Source organism: Myodes glareolus, chromosome 8 (assembly GCF_982192425.1).
Source record: "Myodes glareolus chromosome 8, mMyoGla1.1, whole genome shotgun sequence".
NCBI classification, from domain to species: domain Eukaryota; kingdom Metazoa; phylum Chordata; class Mammalia; order Rodentia; family Cricetidae; genus Myodes; species Myodes glareolus.
The window spans coordinates 48,856,271-48,881,069 of record NC_142033.1 but is presented as its reverse complement, the minus strand read 5'-3'; the positions used below and the strand labels follow the sequence as shown (position 1 = coordinate 48,881,069).

General features: G+C 35.3%; 1 protein-coding gene across 7 annotated transcripts in view; it reads left to right on the top strand.

Moving 5' to 3' along the window:
* Pcdh7 (protocadherin 7) overlaps positions 1-24,799 on the top strand; it is a 404,659-nt gene that overhangs the window by 222,796 nt on the left and 157,064 nt on the right. For 2 of the 7 annotated variants that reach the window (XM_087909036.1, XM_087909035.1), the window contains exon 3: positions 3,976-4,071. The exons of the other annotated variants lie outside the window; for them this stretch is intronic. In XM_087909036.1, the coding sequence (XP_087765162.1) occupies positions 3,976-4,064 (89 nt within the window). In that variant the 3' untranslated portion in view covers positions 4,065-4,071. The remainder of the gene's footprint in view (positions 1-3,975; positions 4,072-24,799) is intronic. 7 annotated transcript variants of the gene reach the window in all.

Genomic DNA, 24,799 nt, shown 5'->3' with positions numbered 1-24,799 from the left:
GTTCTTTCATCTCCCCTTCAATTTTTATTGGTTTTAAACATGTGCTAACTGGTACTGAAATTTTTTTACAACTATTTTAGATATATTTTCTTCTATAATCTCAAAAGCTAAATACCGTTTCATACCTTTATCTGGGGCGTATGTTTTATTGCGAAAATACTGCTTATTACTTTCAAAAGGCAAGTACCGCCCTCCCTGTGACAGAACAGTCACTTCTGTTCAGTAAGGTGACCCAACATCCCTTATAAAAATTCTAAATCTATTTCCCTGTATTGGTATTTTGGTTGCCACTGAAGGAGATTCCTAATTACACGGTTAAAGTGAATGAATGAGGTCCACCCTTTCAATACTCTAGTCCTACCCATAATTCAACGGATACTATCATTATGATGGCAAAGGTAACCTCTTTCATATTACTCAGCAGCTATTACCAAGACATAAGATGAGAAAAAACCCAGAATATGTCATCACCTAAAGCATGGCATCATACATGGCTGGAAGTAACTGACTGTGGAGTGTTTTACTCAGATCTAGAACTAACATACGTTGCGGGATATTTGATTGTGGAGTGACGTCCTGTGACTATATTAATAAAGTGGAATCGAGGTGGATCCAGCAAGTAGTTGGCAGGACTTAATCATAGAGTATACAGAGGATCAAACATCCAGAAAGAGAGAAAGGCCAGAAAAGATTAGGGAGGGACTTGGAGATTTGTGGGTTTGGGGGGCTTCCTTTTGGGTCTAGGGAGTGTAGAGAGGTCAGCTGGAGGCTGCATGGTGCTTCTTAGATCTATCAGGTTTTTATCCCAATTATCTGACTCCTGAATCTTTATGAGCAATAGAACAACTTAGATAAACACAAGAGAAATATCTGTTTTCCAATTCCCACAGAAAATTTATTTTTCAGGCTTGTGTCACCAAAAGGATAAGGAAAAAAGTCCCGATAACTAGAATCTGTGGGTCTTTCATGCATATCGTTGGTCCACGTACACCAGGCTATTAGAAACAAATCCAGAGAATCAGGCAAAGGACAGGACTCCCACAGATTAAGTCGTATCCTTGTTACGTCTTCTTCTACACTAAGTATTTCTTCTACACTGCACATACTTCCACAGCTTTCCCCATCACAAGGTCTGTATCAGCTGAGAAAACTCCACAACCTCCCTGACATTTTTATGTGCATGCCTATCCCTGTTTCTTAAATCTACCCTTTTGTCCTTACTTTCCTCAATGTTTAGAAGGCAGCTCAGTGTATTGTCAGTCAAGTGCATTCCATTAATTTCTTTCCGTCTAACTCCCAACCGCTTTTGATACTTTGTCCATAGTTTTCAGCCACTTGGAAAATAACATTTGTGTTCTGCTTTGCCCATAAAGATCACCAGAGCTTCCTGAGTTTAATTCACTAAAGCACACAGAAACCAGTCACAAAACCTAAGAAATACGAATCTCGCAAGCAAGGTCATACATTTTTCTGCATGTAGAAGGTATAAGAATCAGAGTTAATGGTCTTTTGGATAGTGTTCTCAATGTTATTGTATTTTGTGAAAGTTCCTAACACTCTTACAGCATCATTACAGATGTCAGCGTTTCTCTATAGAAAAGATCAACTTCCCACCAGAATTCTGGTATTCATGAAAGTAACAACCCATCCCTTTCTTCTTATTGCTATATGAAATCTAGCTTGTATCATTCTTCATGAACATAATTTCTACCAGAATGCCTCACTAATGGCAAAGATTCTTTCATTACCTTGATCTCTACATTTCAAATTAGCAGTTTTTATTTCGTTTGCTTGAGAAACTTCTACATTCAATTCTACACAGCTATTTATAAAATTATTCTACTTGACTTGATCAGTTGTAATAAGTATTCCTCTCTTGTAGTGTACATACATTTACTGAATTTACTTTCTTATTTCTGAAAAGTTTCAAATATATTATAGATAATATGTAAACATATACATTTCCTTAGACCAAACAAAGATTTAATTATCTCTGTAAACTTTAATGTATTAGGGATCTACCTCAAAACAGTCTATTTCACCACATTAAATGTAACCGTCTGGCTGCAAACTCAGAGCATGTGGATTCAATTTTTTTTTTTTTGGCTTGCAAGATTCCCACATTTTATTCATCCAAAGATGAAGCATTTTCTGATCCTAAAATAAATTGCCTACTAGTATTTAAATGTGTGAGTAATTTTGTTTAATTAAAAAAATATTTATTACTGGACTTTATAGATTTTAATTTTTGAAAGTAATTTAAACTTAAAAATGCTTTGTGGAACAATATTTTAAATTAAATGCACAATAGTTAAAAGTAAAAATCATGATCAAACTTCAGGAAAAGAGTCTGTCCTATCAGATAATTGAGTTTGTAGTGTGGAGATGTTTCTTTTGATTCAACAGGCCTACATAGTACTTCAACCTCCAGATTTCTGTGATGTTAATCTCTGATGATAGCAATTAGTTTCCAAGATTTCTCAATTTAAGAACTGACTAATACTATTGCCTAAGCTTTAGGTGTTTCCTGTTAAAGAGAGAGGAAGGCCAATCAGAAGCTTGTCAGAGATAAAAGATGTAAAGAAACTAGAACATTTTGAGACATACTATCTAAACAGGATCATGGAAAGACCAAAAGGATTACTGTGCTCCAAACCTCAAAGATTTTTCTGATAGCAGCTTTCCTAAACATTAGGATTAAAAGTTGAAATTACTTTTAGAAACAAGAATGCAAACACATAGTTGCGCAAATCCTTGTCTTTACAAGAAAACTTCAACAATGTTGCAGGCTTTTGGTCATAAATACACTAAGAAATAATTTTTCTGTGAGGAGTAAACTTCTTTTTATAAAAAGGAAAATTAACTGCTAGTTTTAATTCTTAAACAATTTTTTATAGATCTAGTTTTTTATTTTACATTTCCATAATAAATGCATTTAAATGTGCAGTTAAATTCTACAATGTCTAAACTTGGTTAAATAAACTATTCAAAAGATACACTTCTTACGTAGTGCTCATCTGAATATAAACATATAAAATCAAAGACGTCTTTAAAAACCAAACATAGATAATGTGTGTAGCAAGTCTTGCTTTTCATGTATAGATTTATTTCATACATTGGTATTAAAATAATTCTACTTAAAGTACAAATAATTTATTAATATCAACTCTTTTCAAATATTTTTTTCTATATAATTCCACTTACTGAAACTATCACATATCAAAAACAATGTTTATAAGTATAAATAAACATGAATATTTTGACAAATTTCGTTGGTTTGACCTCACAAGGTTTGTGGACTGCTACTACTACACAAATAGCTCTTCCATTAGGTTAAAGGAAGTTGTTTTGATGTTAAAGTGGCTTATCCTTAGGAGAACAAGACAAAGAAGCCCTTTTTGTGTCACTTAGGCGTCAAGTGGGTAGTGGCAACAGACAAAGGTAACATAACCCTAACTATTGGAAAGCATCTGTGTTAATGTCATCCTATCAATGTTTTTCCTATTTTAGAAATATATACCCATGTCCTAATGCACGGCTTTAAGCTGCTCTGTTTAGCTGAAATGTGAGAATAGGATGCAAGGTCATGACGAATAGCCACACTCTGGAGGCAGAGGCCTACATGGTCTACAGAGCAAGTTCCAGAACAACCAGAGCTATGAAGAGAATCCCTGTAAGAAAACAAAAACAAAAAAAAGGAAAAAACACTAGCAAAAAACAAAAAGCCAACAAACCTAGTTTGTTAGCATTATTCTTGAGATTTTATATTCTTTAAAGGAAAGAAAGTAGAAACTAAGGTTTTGGAAATGGTTTTGTTGATACAGTCTGTGGATGGACACCGCAGTCTGTGAATGGACACCACAGTCTGTGGATGGACACCGCAGTCTGTGGATGGACACCGCAGTCTGTGGATGGACACCGGGTGCAGCCACTGCAGATTTTCCCTTTACATATTTCGCCATCTCCCTTCCCCAGGTGTTGCTGCCATCACTACCTTTCCCTTCCTTCCCTTTCCTCATGGCAAGACGCATGGAAGAAGAGTGCTGTTAAGGCCTCTCCATTAATCAACAGGTATGGCGGTCTCAGCTGCCCCGCTTCTGAGCATTCCACCGCATCTCTCTCTCTTTACACTTAGACGACTCCATTATCCACTACACAGCGTGGAAAAATAGCATAGGGTTGGGTGTGTTTTCTCTTTACATATCAAACATGGCTCATTGCAGAATTCACTCCAAAGTTGTAGATCTTTTTAAATATAGAATACAGAAGAATTATTGTTATTATTCTCAAAAAGGTGTGATGGTCAACCAATTGGAGAGAAATGATCCTGCAATTGTCAATTGTCACTTTCAGCATTCTACAAATACTGATGCCAAACGTTAAGAGTAAAATAAAAATACACTGTGGATTTTAATTCAGAATTCAGTCTTATTTGCATTTTAGAAGCATTGTACAAAATGATAGCATTCACTTTAATACTTGTTCACCGGGTTATAAAATCTTAGGTGGAAGTCAGACCACACATATCTGAATCAATTTCAAAACTGCCCCTCTGATGGGAAAGTACAGTGCATGCTAATTGCTACTAGGAAAGCTTCCCTTTCTGTCAACTCATCTGGTGGCATTTGAGGAAGATGGAAGAGATTTTTGTGTTCAAGCTGTTTCAAGATACCCTGAATTTAAAGTGTTATATTGTGAAAGGAACTGAACCCTCAAGGCATGAGTCTAGCAGAGTCATGACCAATAAAACATAAGCTCTTAGTCATCCAGGGGCAACGCCTGTCGTCTTGATTTCCTCTTCCACTGGTGGAACTCGTCCGTCTGGCTCCTGCACGGGCTTGTTGTGGCTTTCTCTGATTCTTTGAGATGTGTGAACAGAATCCTACCTTTGGGCTAGGAAGATTGTAGGCAGAGGTCATTATGGAAAAACGAGTGTGTCTTTAAGTGTGTTGTGTGTGGAAGAACTTTGCACACAGTCCTTAGACCAGACTTGTTAAGACCAGGTGTTAAGAGAGCCAATCACTTCTTGTTACACGTGTTTAGCTGGAGTTCAGAGATCATGAAGAATTGTTTCACTGTCTCTAAGTACGTTGAAATGTCAGCAAATCTGGAAAGGTAATGAATCTCAGGTTAGATGATTAATCTTTAATTAGAAGCATATGGCTTCCTATCAAATGATCATGGCTTTATTACCCTTCAGAATTCGTCTTGTGCCCATGCTTTCATTCTTTATGTCTTAGTGACTTTGGCCTTAATACAACAAAATCTCTGAACACCATGTCTTACTTAACAGATTCCGTTGCTCATGTCCACATGTGTTTGTGTAGTAGATCGCTTTATGTAAAGAACATTTCATCAATGCCTGTTGGGAAAATGTACATTTACAGCCTATTTAGAGGTCACTATGTCAGAATGTTGGCTTCTATTTTTCTCCTAAATTTGTCTACATAAATGTATTACATATAAAAAGGTTTATCTATGATGTCTAAAGTAGCCAAGGTCACTCAGGATTCTCTTAAAGTAAGGAGTACTTTGTGTAGTTTCTGATTCATCCCACACTATGTATACACGCATTCGCAATGACCTTTGAATTTCTACAGAACAGAAATTCACCCATCCCTGAATGTATCTTCAGGGTGCATGTATTGAGGGGCAATTTACAGAGCAGTCATTTTGTTTGCCCTCACATAAACAAAAGTTTTTTCCTCATTTACATTCCTATATATTACTGTTTCTTTCATATTTCCAGTAGACTGTGACTTTGGGACTTTATTAATTTTTGAGGTTACTCAATATAATTTTTTCCAACATATAACTAATATATTCCTGCAGTTTTAGCATCTATACTTCTTAAAAGGTGTGAAATTATCATACATACACAAAAATGATTGTTTAATTCCACAAATTTACCAAATAAAATGATAGAAAAGAATCCAACCTTCTTTTATCTTATGGAAGCTAAAATTTAAAGAAATGCTTAATAGATTTGAAAAGTATAACCACAAATATTATACCTTACATTATATGAAGGAAATGTATACCAATATGAAAATAAACTTATGAATATATCCTTTTAAAAGAGAGGAGTACTAAAATTTAGATTTAGTGATTGAAGCAGGCAGAGAAAATTATCTTTGATAGAAAGAATCAGAAAGTTCTAAAAATATTACTAACATTAGTCAATAGTGGTGGTAGATGCCTTTAATCCCAGCACTTGGAAGGCAGAGGTAGGTGTATCTCTGTGAGTCCAGGGCCAGCCTGGTTTACAAGAGCTAGTTCCAGGACAGGCTTCAAAGCAACAGAGAAGCCCTGTCTCAAAATAAAACCTCAAAAATTTAATAAAATTAAAATATTTTTTTAATGAAGAAAATATTACTGGAAAATGAATACTGAACAAGCTTAAATATATGCAATAATATTGTAAAGTAAAACAAATCAGTAGGACTGGGAAAGAGGAGCATTATTTATGCACTGATGTATCCTTTATTTTATAAAAATCATTGCTCTAAATGGCTGGGATGACTACTTTTGTGGGAACAATAGCTCTCAGTGTGATAAGGCCAAATGCATTAATTTTGAGCTATGCATTTTGAATTTAAAATATTATACCAAGAGAATGCAGTTGAAATAGGATGAGAGAGAAGTAAGGTCTATGTCTAAATCTCACACGTGACCTCATTCTAAGATAAGTTCAAATTAAATGAATTCACCATTTTAGATCCATAGACGGACAGATCAGTTTGTGTGTTTAGTGAATGGTGCACAGGATACATGTTTGTTTGTTTCTTATTACTCCTGCAATTTAAAATGTGACTAGTTAGACCAGTGGTCCACAAATCCAGTATTAGATTATGCCTACATCCTCCATATATATATCTGTGAGATTTTCTCCTGTGAGCATGAATAATTTCTGTGACACAAAACATAAAGGTAGCTCACTCTACTTTAGCATATTTCGGTTCTCCATATTTTTTTCCTCCCTTCTCCCCTCTCTCTCTTGTCCCTTTGCCACACTCTATTCTCCTGGCTATTTTTTGAGCTGAAATCTACCTTCCTTTGACTTGTATCTGTTTATTGATTCTGCCTTTGGGAAAAAGAAAAACAAGTGCTCTTTTCCAGATGAAAGTATTTTCAGGTTTAAATTCAGACTGACACTACGTCATAATGTCTAGATATTTCTGTCTCTCCATATATTTTTCCCTGGTTCACAGCTCAGCCATCTAATTTTTTCATTACTTAGTTGCAGATCCTTATAGTGTTCTGGTTGTTATCATTTTCTCCTTTAAATCAAAATGTTCTTTTTTTTTCATAAAACAAGAAATTCAGGATGGGCAATCCCTTTTATACTTACTAATATACAATCTATTGGAAGAGTCTAGTAATTTCATTGCAATGTCTTCAGGCTTGAAAAAGAAACAGAGTTTATCACTATGTAAGTCTTTGGACAGAATTTTCATGTAAGTATGTTACTGTAGGCAATAAATAAATAGATTGAATACAAGCATAAAATTTAGAAGCAAAAAAGCATTTTTGAAAGAACTCGATCTTTAGTAAAGTAAGCCTTTACCAAAAAACAAGTAAATTTAGCAGTAAGAAAATAATATTCTTAAGTTGATAGTATTAAGTTGAGAAAAAAGAAGATTCTCTGAGTTCAAATTATTGACCTATCTGATAATAATATGAGCTCATCTACAACAATAAGTTTCACAGAGGTCAAACTAGAGCAAAATAAGAATAAAACCTGGGTAAGGCATGTGCTGCCAGGGTTGTGCTAAGAAAAGCGACTCCAAAGTACGTTCCTCGCTTATGTACTCTTGTTTAATGCCAAACTGCTGTCAATGTCCCTTGGCGAGTTCTATTTATGAGTAGATTACAACACGCTCTCAGAGGCCCTGCACATCTAACTCTCAGTGAGGGCCGGCACAGAATATATGGGCTTTCTGAAGCTGTGAAATTTAATTAATTTGCTGGCAGAGTACAGTTTTCATGGCACATGACTTTGCCCTGACCCTTCCCAGGACTTCCATTTTCAAATGTGCTTTATATATTGTAAACCTATATCATCTTAAGGAAACTCTTCCATGCAGTAATTTCAGTGCTTGACTTCATTTTCTCAAAAGTTCCAGTGCCTACATACATTCTTTTCTCTGTATTACCAACTGTTGTTTACTAAGTTACATGAGTATATTTATGTCTCCCTCTGATTTCTTGATATTCAGACCGCAAACCATTACTCTTTAGGTATCACATTAAATATAGGACTCTTAGGTAAATGTTTAAAAGAACACGAAACTTCTGTCTGCTTTGTTTCTTACTGTTATTGAAGGCATAAGTCATGAGTAGAGTATCTAATATCTTCCATTTAGTATGATAATGAGCAGAAAGAACACAGGGAGCTGTGGATTTACCACCCCTTTACACACTCACATACTGCATAAACCTAACTCTTTTGGACTATGTCATCTTTAGTGCCAGTTCTAGATTTCGATAAAACATGGAAGACTAGAGAGTTTAGAAATTGGGATTTTGCTCCAGCTTTGCCAGTGACTGACAGAAGTATGATTCGTCATCTGTACAGTGGAGATGCTAAAATTAGTTGAGAATGACTTGTCAGTGAGAATGAAGGTGTTAACTTTTTGTCTCGTACCCTCAAGTAGGAATCTGAAAGCTTGCTTTCACTCAGTGTGGACTACTGTGATCATGCAATTAATTACCTTATATTGCCACAGACTTGCTGCATAAATCTTGAAAAACTGTTATTTAAAAAGAAAAACTGCTGTAATTTTTAAGTGTTGTATTTTCCTTTGGGTTGTGTATATGTACATATCATTGTGTGTGTGTGTGTGTGTGTGTGTGTGTTGTGTGTGTGTGTTATGAATTCAGGTGTGTGTGTGTGTGTGTGTGTGTGTGTGTGTGTGTTAGATTCAGATGTGTGTGTTACCTGGGGCGCCATATGTTAATGGGAAAAATCAAAGTCCAATACGGGTTTCTTAATACAAGAATTTAAGAACAACAACGAAACCAAAAAAGCTTGAGAGCAGTTTTATTAGGGTTCAGAAGAAAACTTCCAGGGCAGTCAAGCTGTTAATTTCAGGAACTGCCAGAGAAGAAAGACAGAGCGTGGTATAGAGTAATTTATGCCATTTGTAAATACTCACATGACAAACGAACAGCCATGTCACGGGCATGAGGGCTTTAAAGAAAGAGTAAAAAATGCTAAAGTACCTGAAAAGAAATGCTGAAGATCTAGACAAATGCAGAAAGACAGGAGAGGAAAGGAAGGAAGAAAATATGAGTTTTAGCTTCAGGATCCTGAAAGGTTGAGACCCCAAACAGAAACTAATGGAGGGCCCTAACAACTGCCTGGAGAGCAAGACATTTTGGGAAGGAAAAGTACTTTTCTTCAGCCAATAATTATTCCTCCCATTTCTTTAGTGTGGCTTAATGTAAAATCAGAATTCTGAGGGCTGGTTCCTGGCCACGGGGATTGACTAGCTGCGCTGGATTGACAATGACATGTCTCTACTCAGAAACAAACAGAGTCCATTCTTTGAACAGAGTGAAAAAGCTTTTGGTTAGTGACCATTCACTGGTACCGTGTGTGTGTGTGTGTGTGTGTGTGTGTGGGTGTGGGTGTGTGTGTGTGTTTGTGTGTCTCATGCTTAAAGATATTTGAGCCTAATTAAATCTTTTGGGAAGAACAGTGCCACTAGGATATTTGCAGAACTTTAAAAGAAGCTTGGATTTCTGTGGATTATCACTTTATGACTCTTTGTTCTAGAACAAATGACAGTGGGGTTACACAGTGAAACATCTCTTTGTAAATAAAAATTTTACTACTTGCTCATATAAATGCTCATTGAAAAGAGGTCCATAAAAAAGCCTGTGCCGTATCAATGAAGATATTAACCTCTAAGTTTGCATGACAATTTTACATTTCTGCTATCAACATTCATGAAAGAGTAGACTATCAGACATAATGAATTCCACTTCTGATGCCATTTAACAACAGCCACGTGACAAACAAGTAGTCACATGCTGGGGACAAGGGCTAAAAACCCTAAAGTACCAGAGAAAGACAAGTTATTAGCAATAATTCTATATTCTAGTTTGGTGACATCATTTTCAATTTTTTATTAAGGGTGATGATTTCAAATTTGTAAAATCTCTAAGAAGATGACTCTATCTCAGCTAATACTATAATATTCCGATGACTTTTTTACTCATTCGAGCTGCCACTAGGGATAGAATGGCACTAATGTTCTTTTGTGGACCTACTACTCACTTTGCTGTCTGTAGACTGGATGCTGTCATTCTATTGTGATAGGAATGATAATCATGAAAATTGTAAGAGATGACTTACAAGAGTAGTTTGTTTGATTATTTTCTAGTCTTTAAGGTATAAAAAAAAGTATTCACATAGACTCTGAAATTATTTTACCTGGAAGAGATTATGAAAATTTTCTTCCATGAAATGTAGTTATGGAAGAAAAAGGAAGTGAATAAGAAGGAAGGAAGGAAGGAAGGAAGGAAGGAAGGAAGGAAGGAAGGAAGGAAGGAAGGAAGGGAAGGAAAGAAGCTTTTCTGAAGTTATTAGCCTGTGAGAGAAATGTAAAGAGATATCCCCAGTCTTCGACTGGAGTAACCAAATGTATTGCATTAGAATAAAGAAATGTAAAGATTTGACTTTTCAGTTGACTTTTTTTTTTTTTTGCATCTGTGAATGTACTACATGCTTTGAATTAGCAGGATGAAATAGGAAAGCAAACTCTATATTAGAAACAAAACACCACCAGGTCGCACGGTCTGCTGCCTTTCCGGAGTAACACAGGGGGCGGTGGGCGCTTTTCTTTGAAATATACCAACAACTTTTAAAAGATGTTAAACTTGAAAAAAAAAGTAAACTCAGTCTAGAATCATGAACTGCTTAATAAGAACTTGTCACTCCCATTGTTTACCTCTGGATTTTGGAATGCAGCACCCATCCCTTTGAGTTTGTAGCAAACAAAACAGAGACAGTTACCACAGATTCCCAAATAAACATTAAGCAGACATAGCCATCATTATTTATGCTTCTCTGTCCCCTCTAATCAGCACAGCAGACATCAACTAAATAAACAGAACATCTTGCAAAGAAAACTGTTAGCCCAGATGCGTTAGCTGATTGCGGTAGGAGATAAGTTAATTGAAGGGGAGGGTGAATGTCCTTAGAAGAGAGTATTGCACATTGCTCAGGATTTTCATGCTTTGTGTTCTTTATTAGTATACTATGTGAAAGGCCAGTGAGTTGAAGTAAGGCAGAAAATGTAAGAAAAGGTTTAAAAGCAATAATAAAATGGAGACTTAAGTTTGGTATTGTAAAAATCCATCTCTATATTTATAATGAAAATAAAGAAGAGGCAGGGAAGGGTGATAATTTTGTGAAGGTATTTTAAACTACATGTATTTTCTCAATAAAACATAATGATTCCAATAACATCTTTTTATTCTTGAGTTGTTTATCTAGTTAAAAATGAGTGTATTTGATATGGCTTTAAATATATGAATTTAAATTTTTTCCATGTGTGTCTTACATTACATAGCTGTAAGCTGTTGTCTTCTAGCTCACTGAAACTCTAGTTTATCATGTAAATGGGGAGAATACAGCTAAGTTCTTTCTGAACACCCAGGTGGATAAATCTAGGTTATAGAAGAATATCCAAGTCTGCTAGCTTCTGGATATGCAAGAGAAAGAAGCAGGGATCAAATAGTCAGGCTAAGTTTTGAGGCAGTTAAAGTTAAGAAACCCTGATTATCTTTCAGAAATTGAAGACAGGAAGAGAGTATTTTGTGTAGGGGAGGACAGAGAGGAACAGGTAGAGTTAAACTAGGCAGAGCAAAAGATTTGTGAAAAGACCACAGAGAAGGGAAGTTAGAATGTTTTAAATGCAGTTGTTTAAGGCCATTAGTTACGTTGCATGTATTTTACAGAATAAGGCAAGCAGATGGATTGGAAGAATAGAAACCTGGGGATCCTGGAGGTGGAAGGAAAGCCAGGGTGTCTCATATGCCTAAGTAGATAGATACAGTCAGTCTAGAATATACAGCATAGATGTGTGAGTGTTGTATTTCCATGCAGCAGATCGACTACACATCAAGCAAACGCTCGACTTGCTTTGAAGTGGACTGAATAATGCTGATGCAATCGGATAGCATGGGAAACACCCGTGTGTGTTTGTGGGAATTACAACCTTTTAAAAATTTAAAGAGCAATCTCTGATAAAAAATGTATTTTATTCAATATTGTCTTTAATGAGCCATTTTAATTTTTGGAAGAGCATAGTGTTTTAATAAGTAAAACATTCTTTTGTGGTTTTGCCAAGGACTTTAAAATTCTAATAATATTTGAGACAATAAATTAATTGAATCTGGGTTGGAAAATGGTTTGCTGGTGAAATTGATAGTTTTTGGGCTTTACAATGTATTTAAAGGATATACCACTTATTCTTATTCTTTTATTTTATTCATAAAATTTTAATATGTCCCTAACCTAACTAAGAAAAAGTAAATCACAAATATCATATAAGTGACCATTTTTTTGCAGTTGTCACTGTAAAAGATAAAATTCAAATCCTTTCATTAAAAATAAAAGAATAATTAAAAAATAAAATTATGAAGTGATAAATACTAAAATTGACTTATATGTTAAGACAAGTTCCAAACACAACTTCATTTTGTATACATTTAATTTTAGTTAAAATAATGTAGGAGAACAGTACAACAAGATATAGAAACTTTTCAAAACTAGATGACCATTTTTAGTAATAAGGCAGCATTATCTTGAATTTTGCATGAAACTTATCATTAGATTACCCAAACCAAGTGATTCCAATCTTAAGTACTGAGCTGTGTGAAAAACCTACCAGTATTTCCAAAAATACAATTCAGGCATTGCACTTATATTTTAGTATGTGTTTAGCTTTTACTTTCAATTAAACTTTTATTTATTAGATTTATAATCAGAAAGACTGTTTTTGAAATTTTCTCATAAATTGAGGGACACTAAAAGGAGAATTTTAGTATTATGACAACCTTTTTCTTTAAAGCCAAGTGTTTATTAGAAATAATATACGGCTCCATTACTCACTAAAGTGACAAAATATTTTCTAAACTTTCTGAATCTTAATTTCAGGGTTGTGAATTATTTGGCCTTATGTGATGAGTTACATTTTTTTAAAGGAAGAATTAGAAATGAAAGTTGTAACCGAGTATTTGAAGAGTGTTCTTGGAAAAAGAAAAACCATCAACTATCAGCAGCTGTTAGAATACCTACCATGCCTCCATTAAGTCATATAGAAGGAATATTTCGACAGTTGCATAACACATTACTCTTGTAATGCATAGATTACTTTCTTCTAGATTGTTGTTGCAATCCAATTAAATTTCAGTGTCTGTGGATCATGTTTGTTCTTATGATTATAGCTCTTTGGGATTCATTTTGTTGATAGTAAAACCCAAGTGATATTGCAAGTGAATGCTATCTTGTATTTTATCTTAAATAGACAAGAGCATTATTTTGTTATTTTCTCTATTTTAATATGTGGTTACTACTTATTTGTCTCTCTTCTTTGAAAAGATAATTGAGGCCTTCCATTTCATTTAGTATGACTTCGAAGTGAAAGGGGAAAATGAAATATGAAAGATTTGATGATTGCAGAATTTCATGGGAAGGCAGAGTGCTTGGGCTGAATTGCCCTGTGTTCAATATGGACAGATAATCTAACTACGATGTGTTCCATTCCCTGACTTGAAAATGGAAGAAATCCTAGCCCACATTAAGCTTCCTATAATTCATGCACACATTATTGAAGTAATGTGTAAGAAACTTGTAAAAAGGTTCATATTTACAAATAACTACCAAGAGAAACCCTTTTCAAATGTGCCTTGGGTGTGTTTCATCCTGTAGAAAGGGCACAGGGTTTGGATGCGATGGAAATTTGATAGTTAAAAATGAAGATACAAATGGTATGGCTCATGGAAATATTTGAGGAAATAATTGTTGAATATATTCATGTTATATGGAACACTTACAGCAACATCTATATGACTGCTTATTTGAGCAAAGTAAGATGAAAGGGGTATAGAAAATGCACTCTCAAACAATTTGCATGTGTAGACAAAAAGAAACTATGTAAACTTGATACTTTATATGAAGAGATAATATAAATTTAATTTCTCATTTATCAAAAAATAAATATGTTCATTGCATCCAATTTTTCTGTCTCAAAATTTTCTTTGAAATAATTGATGCAAGTCAAACTTCTACCACTCATGTGAAGATCAAGTTGTATAATTTTGTTCTATGTAGAAAATAAAAGTAGGACTACAATGAGAGAAAAAAGTCTCTACTTTTTAAAAAAATATTTGATATTTTCAAATATGGAAAATTTAAGCCAGGTAGTGATGGTACGTTCCTTTAATCTTGGCCATCAGGAGACAGCGGCAGGTGGATTTCTGTGAATTTGAGGCCAGGCTGGTCTACAGACTGAATTCCAGGATAGCCAATGCTACACAAAGAAACACTGTCTCAGAAATCCAAACCAAAACAAAAAGGTTATATTTATTTGAATATATAATTTAAAAATTTAAATTTGGTTCAATCAAATCTAGGTGGACGAGAAAACATAACTATTGCTTGACAGTTGAACTCGTTTCTTGACATTGAGCTCTTGTGGATCCACAGGTCTCCTATTTTCTCTTCCTTCAATAGGTGTTTCCTTACACAATGAATTTAGTCATATCTCATTTCTCACATGGGAAACCTTATAGAATACTGTGTTACTGATATTAGTCTTTTAAAGTAATGAGGTTCATTCATGTTATCTTAACAAAATTGTTTAAATAGGCTTACAAAAGCACCACGGGACATTGTCAACTAATACCAAAAACTCAAAATGTATAAAAGTGTGGAAAAAAAATTCAAGTTTAATCAGTGAGGCTTTCTCATATAAATCATCATTTGTCATCACTTTAAATGTTTAGTCTGAAGACTATGTAAGAATCATAATGTGTCTATGTGTGTATTTATGTGTACATACATGTACTTGGACATTTTTACATTCTTAAGTGTTCCTAATCTTTTAATCATTCCATATTAAATATTTTCACATCTCAGACTTTAGTAACAGTCTTGAAAAGTCTTGAAATAATATTGCTATATATTTATCTTACTGGTTTTCCCTGTTTTCTCTACTTTGAGGGAATTGACAAGGCCTTGACTAGGCTTCCTCCATGATAGTAGCCATCCTGCAAAACAAGGTATGTTTCCGTCACTGTCTAAATCAGCCAGGCCCAACTCTCTGTCCTACAATCTGGAATGTATCTGTCATGAGAGGACAACAACATAGGGCTCATTGAAATTACTTTCAGGGTGAGAATCAGAATGGGCATGGACTGAGTCACGGACTGGGTCGCTACTGAAATGGCCATGTGCATCATAACGGCAAGCTACTGTTACATAGTTCTACACCATTTTTCGGGGTGAAAATCTACTTTATCAAAAATAATACACCTACTGATTAAACCTATGTGTTTGGATTAAAAGCTTTGGAGTTTTAATATGTTTTTCTCAATCTGGTGATAACTGTTGTTTTTTATTATGCACACACAACACATGCACACAAACACGCATACTACACACACATACACTTTAAGTGTTTGAGAACTAAATTCTAAATGAAAATTTCTAATTCATAATGATTTCTTAGTATATTTTACTCATGATAAAATGTAGTACCTTACAAAAATGCCAGTTACTAATCTTTTAATGAGACCACAAATGGATGTTTTCCTGCCTTGCCTTGTGCTGGTTGAGAGACAGAATTTACAGAATTTAAGTGACTGTTTTCGTTTCTTTTCCTTCTCGTTTGCATTTCATGGCAGTTGGAATACATGCATAGTCTTGCAGTTTTCACAGTTCATGGGTAGCAAGCTGTATTCTATGCTTGTGTTAGTCTGTAACCTGCCTAACCAGAGCAGAATTTCAGTATAGAGACAGGCATAAACAGCATGAGTGAATTCACATCCCCTCTTCCCATTTCCAAATGTTTTTTTCAGGCTGAAGAACTTTTTAACACTGTAAATCCTTCTGAACTTGATGAATGAGATTTATTTCAGAAGTTCAGTCCAAGTCTTGCAGATCATGACTGTATCAGAGGTGCCATATGATGAACCATTCCACCACAATTTCACAAATGAACTGGACACAAAACACATGAAACTTCCATTTCAAACACACGTTTTATCTGGTTCTCTTCATGTGTCTTCTGCAATCACATGTATCTCGTCTTTGAGAACTATTCCATCTTCTACTAATACTAGATTACCTGAACACTGTCTCATCACCGTAATTATGTGGACCAAGGCTACTCTATACATAGGTTTTCATTTTCACTCCGGAATTCGTAATTTGTGGCTTCCATCATCTATAGGAGAAAATGTCAGGTGCTTGTTTCTTAGAAGTACTAGTTAATTTTTTTTTCCCCTGAGATTTTACTGTACTTCTTTTTCTGTATTTATGCATGTAAGGGCCTTCAAAGGAATGGGCCACATTTCTGATCTCTGGGAACTGGATAGAGACAGTAGCTATGCTGATTCAGAGAACTGGAAGCAAAAGTAGCAGGCTATGAATGACTGATATGAAATTTCTTTTCGGCAATTCATTAACAAACTTAAAGCACCCTTTTCCCCCACTTTATAGATGAACTACTTTTATTCATGATTTATTCTGCTTGTTTATCTTTTCTTTATTTTGTTGTTTTTCTTTTTCTAAAATATACTTTCCTTAATTTTTTGAGATTATGACATAATTACATCAATTCCTTTATTTTTCTTCCCTCCAAACCCTCTTATATACCCCTTCTTGATATCTTTCCAAATCATGCCTTCTTTTAAAATTATATATATATATATATATATATATATATATGCATGAATATTCCAAAATATATAAATACAGACTGCTTAGTCTCTATAATATCATTTGTCTGTATGTTTTCAGGGTAGACCATTTGGTGTTTGATAACCATTTTGTATTTCCTTCGCTAGGGAAGACTTTTTCCCATTCTCAGAATTCCTTAGATGCCTATAGTTCTTTATGTTGACTTGAGGCCTTTTGGTATTTCCCCTGTCTACAATAGAAAATCTATTAGTGTTGACCTTGCTCCCCAAGTGGTTAGGCAGTCTTATTGGTGGGGCTTTATGAGTGTAGCTTCTGACATCCCTGGGAGAAAAGGTCACACAGCAAACTCTGATCCTTTGGACCTTACAACCTTTCTTACTCCTCTTTATGGTTCCCTGAGCCTCAGATAGTGCTGTTTTGTAGATGTATCAATTGGAACTGGGTTCCACAGTTCTGCATTTTTACTGACTGTGATTAATGAGGTTCTTAATTATAATAAGTGCTTAGAGGGATGCTTTCTGTTTCTTTGCTGAAGACTTCCTTTTAGCAAAAGGGAGCAATAGACATATCATTGCTGATGTAAATTTTATTCGATTGCTTAGTTATCTTTAATTCATATTTATGCTATATTTTTTAGTACAAAATATTTTTTGTACAAAGAGTTTTGGTTATGTTTTGAAAACTTAAGAAACATATATATATATATATCAATTAGTTCATATTCCATTACATTAAATTCATTAGTTGTACATTTTATATTCAAATATGTCTCAAAAAGTGGTCTTTAAAATAATTTTTACTTTCAATGTATGTAATTAATAAAGAATAAAAGAATATATGTGTTTTCTACAATTTGTTTATATTTGTCAGTCTTAGCTCAAATAAAATAGATAAAGTAGTTTGGCATCAACTAACTCATGCAAATATAATAATTAAATAATCTGTATTTCCACAACTATATTTATATGGTATATTTCAAATTAAGGAGTAATGTGGAAGAGACCATGGAACTTGATCCTTCTACCATCTTTCATATTTCAGTGAATCATTAGTATAAGAAATTTGCTTTACATTGTTTGACCAGAGTATTAAAGTACTCATCAAATTCTCACTCTTTCCTAAAACTGTTATTCTCTTCTTAGATCACAGATGAGATATAAAATTACTTTTAATGGAATTCTAAACCTTTAGCTCTCAAGAGAGATGCTCCCTAGTGATGCTGAAGTCCAAGGAGGTTGAAGTAGAAGATTTGATAAAAGGGCTGGGGAATATAGATTACTGGTAGAGTACCTAGCATGTACAAGCAAGACAAAAAAAGTTGAAAGGAGTAGGAATAAGAAAGTAAGGGTGAGAAGGAGGGAGAAAGGATGGGAGGGAAGGAAGACAAAGCAAAGAGAACAAAAGTTCATTATAAATTCAAAAGTATTCTTGATCAAATTGTTGCAGATAAATTACTTGCTATATGTGGCTGAGATGGCCATTTTCATCTAAAAGTATTTCTCTAGCTGAAAATGCTTTCTCTCCTGGAAATTTTCAGGATAATTAATTTTCAGCACATGCAACAGGATTTAGGTGGTTGGCCTGCCCTTGTTAAACAAGGTCTGCTTTTTCTGGCCACCAACATTATAACTCATCATACTTTCCAAACAGGAGCTGCTTAAATCAAAGGATTTTCATTGTGGATCACTGAGTGCTGCTGGCTAGACCTCTGGGGCTGGGAAGACCCTCTAAGTGTAATTGTAGAACCCTGTTCTCCAATCAGCATATATTATTGCAAAGCAAGAACTACACTGTCTAAATTGCTCCCTAAGTTACATCTCAGTCTGTCATTTGAACTTGGAGGCCTACATACCTAAATGTCTCTGCTAAGTTAAAAGAATGGTACACTTCTACCTTTCATAAATGTGTTCAGAACAAAAGTACCCTCTTTTGATTTATCTGATTATTCACTAAAAAGAAATGCCATTATTTTGTGGGCAGGATTTGATATCCATGAAGTATTTCATGGCAGATTTAATGCATTGCATCTAAAATGTCAAGAAGTAGGCTTTTTTTTTTTCATGGAAAAGGGAACATTTAGGAACATTTGGGTAGGAAGGAATAAGTAGAGAGAAATACATTTAAGATTATCCTTTTGCATTTGCTTTGTTGAAGTGAGTGGGACATGATTTGAGAGCAAGCATTTTTCCTTTTTTGTTGTTTCTTTTTTATCCAAGTTTCAAGTTAGAAGTATAAAATCATATACAGATTCCGTCAGTGTGAGTTGAGGTGCTCCATCTTGTAGGTGGGAGTCAAACAGCTTTGTATCAATTTATCAAGATGGGCATAGAGGCTACGTTTCGTCAGTAGTTCCAGGTTGACTATGTTACGATCTTTGTTTTGCTACCAAAAAGGTAGAAAAGTTACCTCAAAGCATGAATCAAATTAATGCTAAAGCCACAATAAAAATGTACGCTATCAACATGATTTTCACGGACAAACTCTTAATATTCTTGTGAGAGAACACCATCCAGTAAGTAGCGCGCCAACATGGAATGGGGACTCTATGCACCACTTTTTCTTAGGAAATGAGTTAAGAGACACAGTAGCCTCTATTTTCATATTGCAAAAATCTGGAATTGGACTAAAATTTTTAATATCCTATCTAGGTTTAAAAATTTCTTTCTATATACTGCCTATTTAAAAATTAGGCAATGAAAGCAGGCATGGTAGCACAGACCTTTAATCCCAGCACTATGAAGGCAGTGGCAAGCCAATCTCTGAGTTTTATGCCAGTCTGTTCGACAGAACAAGTATTAGGACAGCCAGGGCTACACAGAGAAACCCTGTCTCAAACAAACATAAATGAAATAAATAAATAAAATAAAAATTATTCAACATAAGTAAGATGTGGACATTCAGCATAAATAGAAACAAATGACTTTAGAATTATCCTAATTTTGAAATGCTTTCAATCCATATAAAGATTGCTGCTGACGAAGATAAACAACAAGGTGGGAAAGCAGTGACTGGCGCCGAGAAAGGGAAAAAAAACTTTCATAAACACAATTGATTTTTATCCTTTCGGTTTTTACCTTTGTATGAATTGTAATTTCAGAGCGTACTTTGGAAACTAATCATAAAAGAGCATGATAGCTTGGTGCAGACGTTTGCTCAAATCGGGCCAAATAGAACTTCCTGAGTATTGAGAATCAAGCCGTTCTCATTGTTGCCGTCATTCTTCTACACCGAGGGCCTGAATATTATGTCTGCCTGACTTTGCTCACTCTTCTTAAAATTATAAAATTATAGCTCATACTTTTGAATAACAACTATCTAGACAATAACTGAAGGAAGAAATAGACAATTGTGTTCATTTTTAGTAAACACTGAATTTTGCAAAAAAAAAAATCTAGTGTACAATAAAGGGTCACAAAACCCTAAATCTCTTATATTTTCCAATTTCTTTCTGCACTTTATTCCTATGATGTGTATTTCAAACATATGCTATGTATTTTACTATTTTATTTATATTGTTCTCAGAACACTCTCCATATAAATTTAAATGATACATGAAGTTCCTAGATTTTTATTGAAAATATGCCCATAGAACCCACACACATACAAGAATACTGTTCTGCAAATAGCATCTACTGCTCTTTGAATATATTTTTATTTTTTAAATGTGTGTTGAATGGAGTCTGTATATCAATAGCTGTTTAATGTCCAGGCATGTGGAAATAGGTGTAACCATGTGAGATCTTTATCTCACTGCAAACTGGAAACTCATAGGGAAAACATACACCTTGGTAACAGGGGAAATTATTATGGATATAGATACAAGTTACTGTAGCAGAAGAAATAAAGGGAAAGACTGAAGGAGGGGGGAAGGGAAGATAGTAAAAGTGGCAAAACCAGGCTCAGGCCAGAGGACATGAGGTAGGGCATAACATGGAGAGAACTGAACTGAACTTCTGACACATTTTTTTTGATACAACATTGCCTTAAGGCATATTCTTCTCAAGCATCAAATTCTACACAAATTATTGCACGTGAATTTATTGTCCAGAAAGGAAATTTCGTTTGTCTTTACCATGGAGGATGAATATCTTTTGCAATTATTTAGTATCTAGGCTTGAAGAACTACCTGGTGTAGTCAGCATGCCTCTAGGTGAAAAGGAACACCACCTAGGATGGATTGATTTTCACGGAAGTTTGAAAGCTGAAACTGACAGAAACATTGCTCAACGACATGATGCTAAGTTCCTCCAGCCTCCCTGTGGATGTACACCTTTGTGCTGCTTCTACATTTTTCTATTCTGTGCCTGAGCAACTCTTACTCCTATATTAGCATCCCTAAATATCTCTTTTCAAGGATTTAAGGGACACATCATGAATGAAATTGCAATCTCTCCTTCCCTTTATTACATTTTGTGTGTATGTCTGTCAGGGAATATTTACCAAGAGCCTGTTGTGTTGCTATCAGTGCCCCAAAAACAAAGAATCATTTCCATTTTAAAACTAGGCTGTTTTATGCCAGAATGCAGAACACAGACTCAGTGGATATTTATGGTAAGTGCCCATTTTCTGTGTCCCCTGACCTCAGTGTAAGAACTTGCAAAGCATTTTACATGTCACTCCTCTGTAAGGCTTAAGGAATTCTTCTGCACTCTCAGAGCTCCTGTGTACACTTGCTTTCCTTGAAGTTATACTGTTTCACATATGTGGCAAATTTCTAATTATAAAGAAGCTCAGCTGTCTGCTCCCAGGTGTGTGTCAGTCCATTCTTTGAGTTTTTTCAGGAACGGAAGTGCTCACTGGGAAAGCAACTTAGGAAAAGCAAGGGTGGAAACTGCGTGAAGCAGAATGTTTGTTTGGTTGTTATTTTGAGATAAGCAGTAGGTAGCTAGGACGGAGGAGGAAGTGGTTCAATTTCTGCGTGGGAAGAAAAAAGAGACAGAGAGACAGAGAAATGAAGGAAAGCAAGTAAAAAGGAAACCCTGTAGCTGCAAACTCCAATGGAAATTCATGATTTTAAAGCATCCTAGCTCTTCTTATATATGGGCATGGGACAAAATATAATTTTCCTTCTGGTTTTAAATGATGCTTGCATTTAAAATTATAGACTGTGAAGTCAAACCAACTCTGGGTAACTCTTTCTCTCCGGTATGGAGGAGCCAAGTAATTAGATTCCTGGCTTGTGGTATATCTCTGTGCACACACACTTTTGTCTAAAGAGATAAACAGTTTGTTGAGTACTTCAGAGGCGCTACCTTCTGGTTTATGTGTTAATTAATGTAATTATCACAGCAGTCTTTCACCATCTTACACATGAGGAAACTGAGGCTCGCAGCTACTCCTTTTGCCCTAGTTACCCCTGTGCTCTCCACCCAGGTAGTCTGAGCAGATTCTGAAGTCGTGCACTGCACGTTGGCTATGCCATGCCCATTTCCTGTGTATAGGGTTTTGCTAATGGCATCTCTCTTTACAAAAGGCCTATTATGTTCCAGGTGCTTTGTTGTAAATTATATAGCACAGAAGTGATAGTTTTGCTTTCTTCCTGGCACAAATAGAACTTCCTATCATTTGAATGATTCCTGTTAAAATATTAAGAGGCTTTTCCATTCTTTTTCTGTTTCCACTTTCTAAGGAACAAAAGCAATCTGCACCAATTTACAGAACATGCATTACTGTTAATTATATCAGTCAGGTGGAAGATTGGTGTAGTGTATTTGGTGTAGCTGCAAAGCCTACAGAAATGATATCAAGTAGCTGTAAGTAATAGAGACCAGGTTTTTACGTGGTTCTTGCTCCCTCGATCTAATTTTCAGGTCTTTCTTGTGTATAGCATAGCGTTCCAACGCAAACGTTTCCTTCCAACTCAAAGCACAGGCTTCTGAGGCTTGACAGGCAAAGTCATGATATGAAAAGTTACACACATTTCGATAGAATAATTACTTATACCACTACAGAATCACTTAATTTTTAGGATAGTAAGGTCTGCATTGCTTGAAATTCTCAGAGAAATTCCTTAGCATCGGTGATTCCGAAGGATGGTTGTGTAGGACTAGCAGTGTTTTAGGTATTAAAGAAAGGGCCTGACCTTGAGTTTCTTAATGCACTTTTAAAGTTATTGTCTGTGTCATCTCAGAAAACATGAGAATGAATTCACAAAGCTCAGGAAATGGTAAAGTTGCAGGTACTCGCCCCCAAGCCTAGTAACTTGAGTTTAATCTCCAAGACCCACTTTGTGAAAAATTGTCCTCTGCATTCTACAAGTGAATCATGGTACACAGCACACACACACACACACACACACACACACACACACACACACCAGTAAGTGAATCAAATTTAAACATAACAAAAAACAACAATAACAGCAAACTAGCAGTGTTAGGTCTGTTGTCTCCCACAACCCCAGTGTACAGGAGTCTGGAGGGTTGCTATGAGTACAGGGATTGCCTGGGGTACGCAGTAAGACCATGCTTTAAACAAAAATAAATCAAAGAAAGGTACAGAGAAGCAGACGTGGGGTGAGGATCTAGCACAGGTTATAGTCGGGGTTTTCAATCTGGGGAAGCAAAACAAAACAAAACACCTCCATGTAGACTGAAACCAAGGCTCCAATTACTCCGTGAATTCTGGCAGTGAAGCAATAGGAAAATCAATCCAAACACCTGCTCTGTGTTTATGTAAATCAAGTTCAGGCAAGATTATTTCTCCAAGATTTCTCAGGTAACAATGGTTTAGTAATTCCGGCTTTTTCGTGACTACTGCACATCTGATCAGACCTTCTTAAGATGTAGCCCTCACATACTCACCAGAAAGTCCAGTTCTCTCCGTCCCCAGAGAATCAAATCTGAAGCTCTATTATCTGCTCTTTCCTCGCTCTTGCAGCAAACATCTTTCAGAGCCATTTCCAAACATTTTGAGCTTACTACATGGTAAATGGCACATCATGGATGGGTTGTTTTATTTCTAAGAGAGGCCTGAAGAGCCCACAATAACCATGAGTTTGCCACTAAAAACAACAACAACAGCAATAACAACAACAACAAAACCAAACAACTTAGTCTGTGGATTAAATGAGAAGCTCCAAAGGTCATCTGAACAGTAAACTATTAAGATGTTTTTATCTGTAATTTTTTAAGTTTTGTGAAAAACAAATCTAGTTTGCCCTAGGATATGTGATAAGAGAAGCCATTTCTAAACTGTCTTCCAGATATAAAGGGAAATCTTTATTCTTAAAAATAAGACTTTGCCTAATCATCAAAATTTTAGTGTAGAAATTAAGAATGTATCACTTTTTCTTTGCTTTATTTAGTTACTTATTTTGAAACAGGATTTCTCTGTGTAACAGTTTTGCCTGTCCTCAAACTAGTTCTGTAGACCAGGGTGGCCTCAAGCACACAGAGATCCTTCCATCTCAGAAATTTAATTATTTTTTCCCATGTATGTGCACTAACAAGACTTCCGATGAGAGTAAGGCTCCTTCAAAGAGTGAGGTCATCAAGACTATCATAATGCCTAGACTATTTTATGTAATTGTCCTTTACAACACAAACAAATTATCTCTGAAACTCAGATCTTATTTTGCTCATAAAACTACCGGCCCCACCCACATCATCCCACACCCCAAGCTGCATATTTAGCTTGACCTATAATTACCTAGGTGGAGCCAGCTTCACTGTATTCCAGTTGTGCCACACCCGGCTGAGATAAACACACTTGGCAACATGAATCCATATTCATCTTCAAACAACCCGATTTCAAAATACATCTCTTGGCCTCCTGTTTGCTCCTTTATTAAATGGACAGTCTTACAAATATAGCTTGGTTATGCTTCAGATAGGAAATCATTGGGGTTACTAAGAGTCA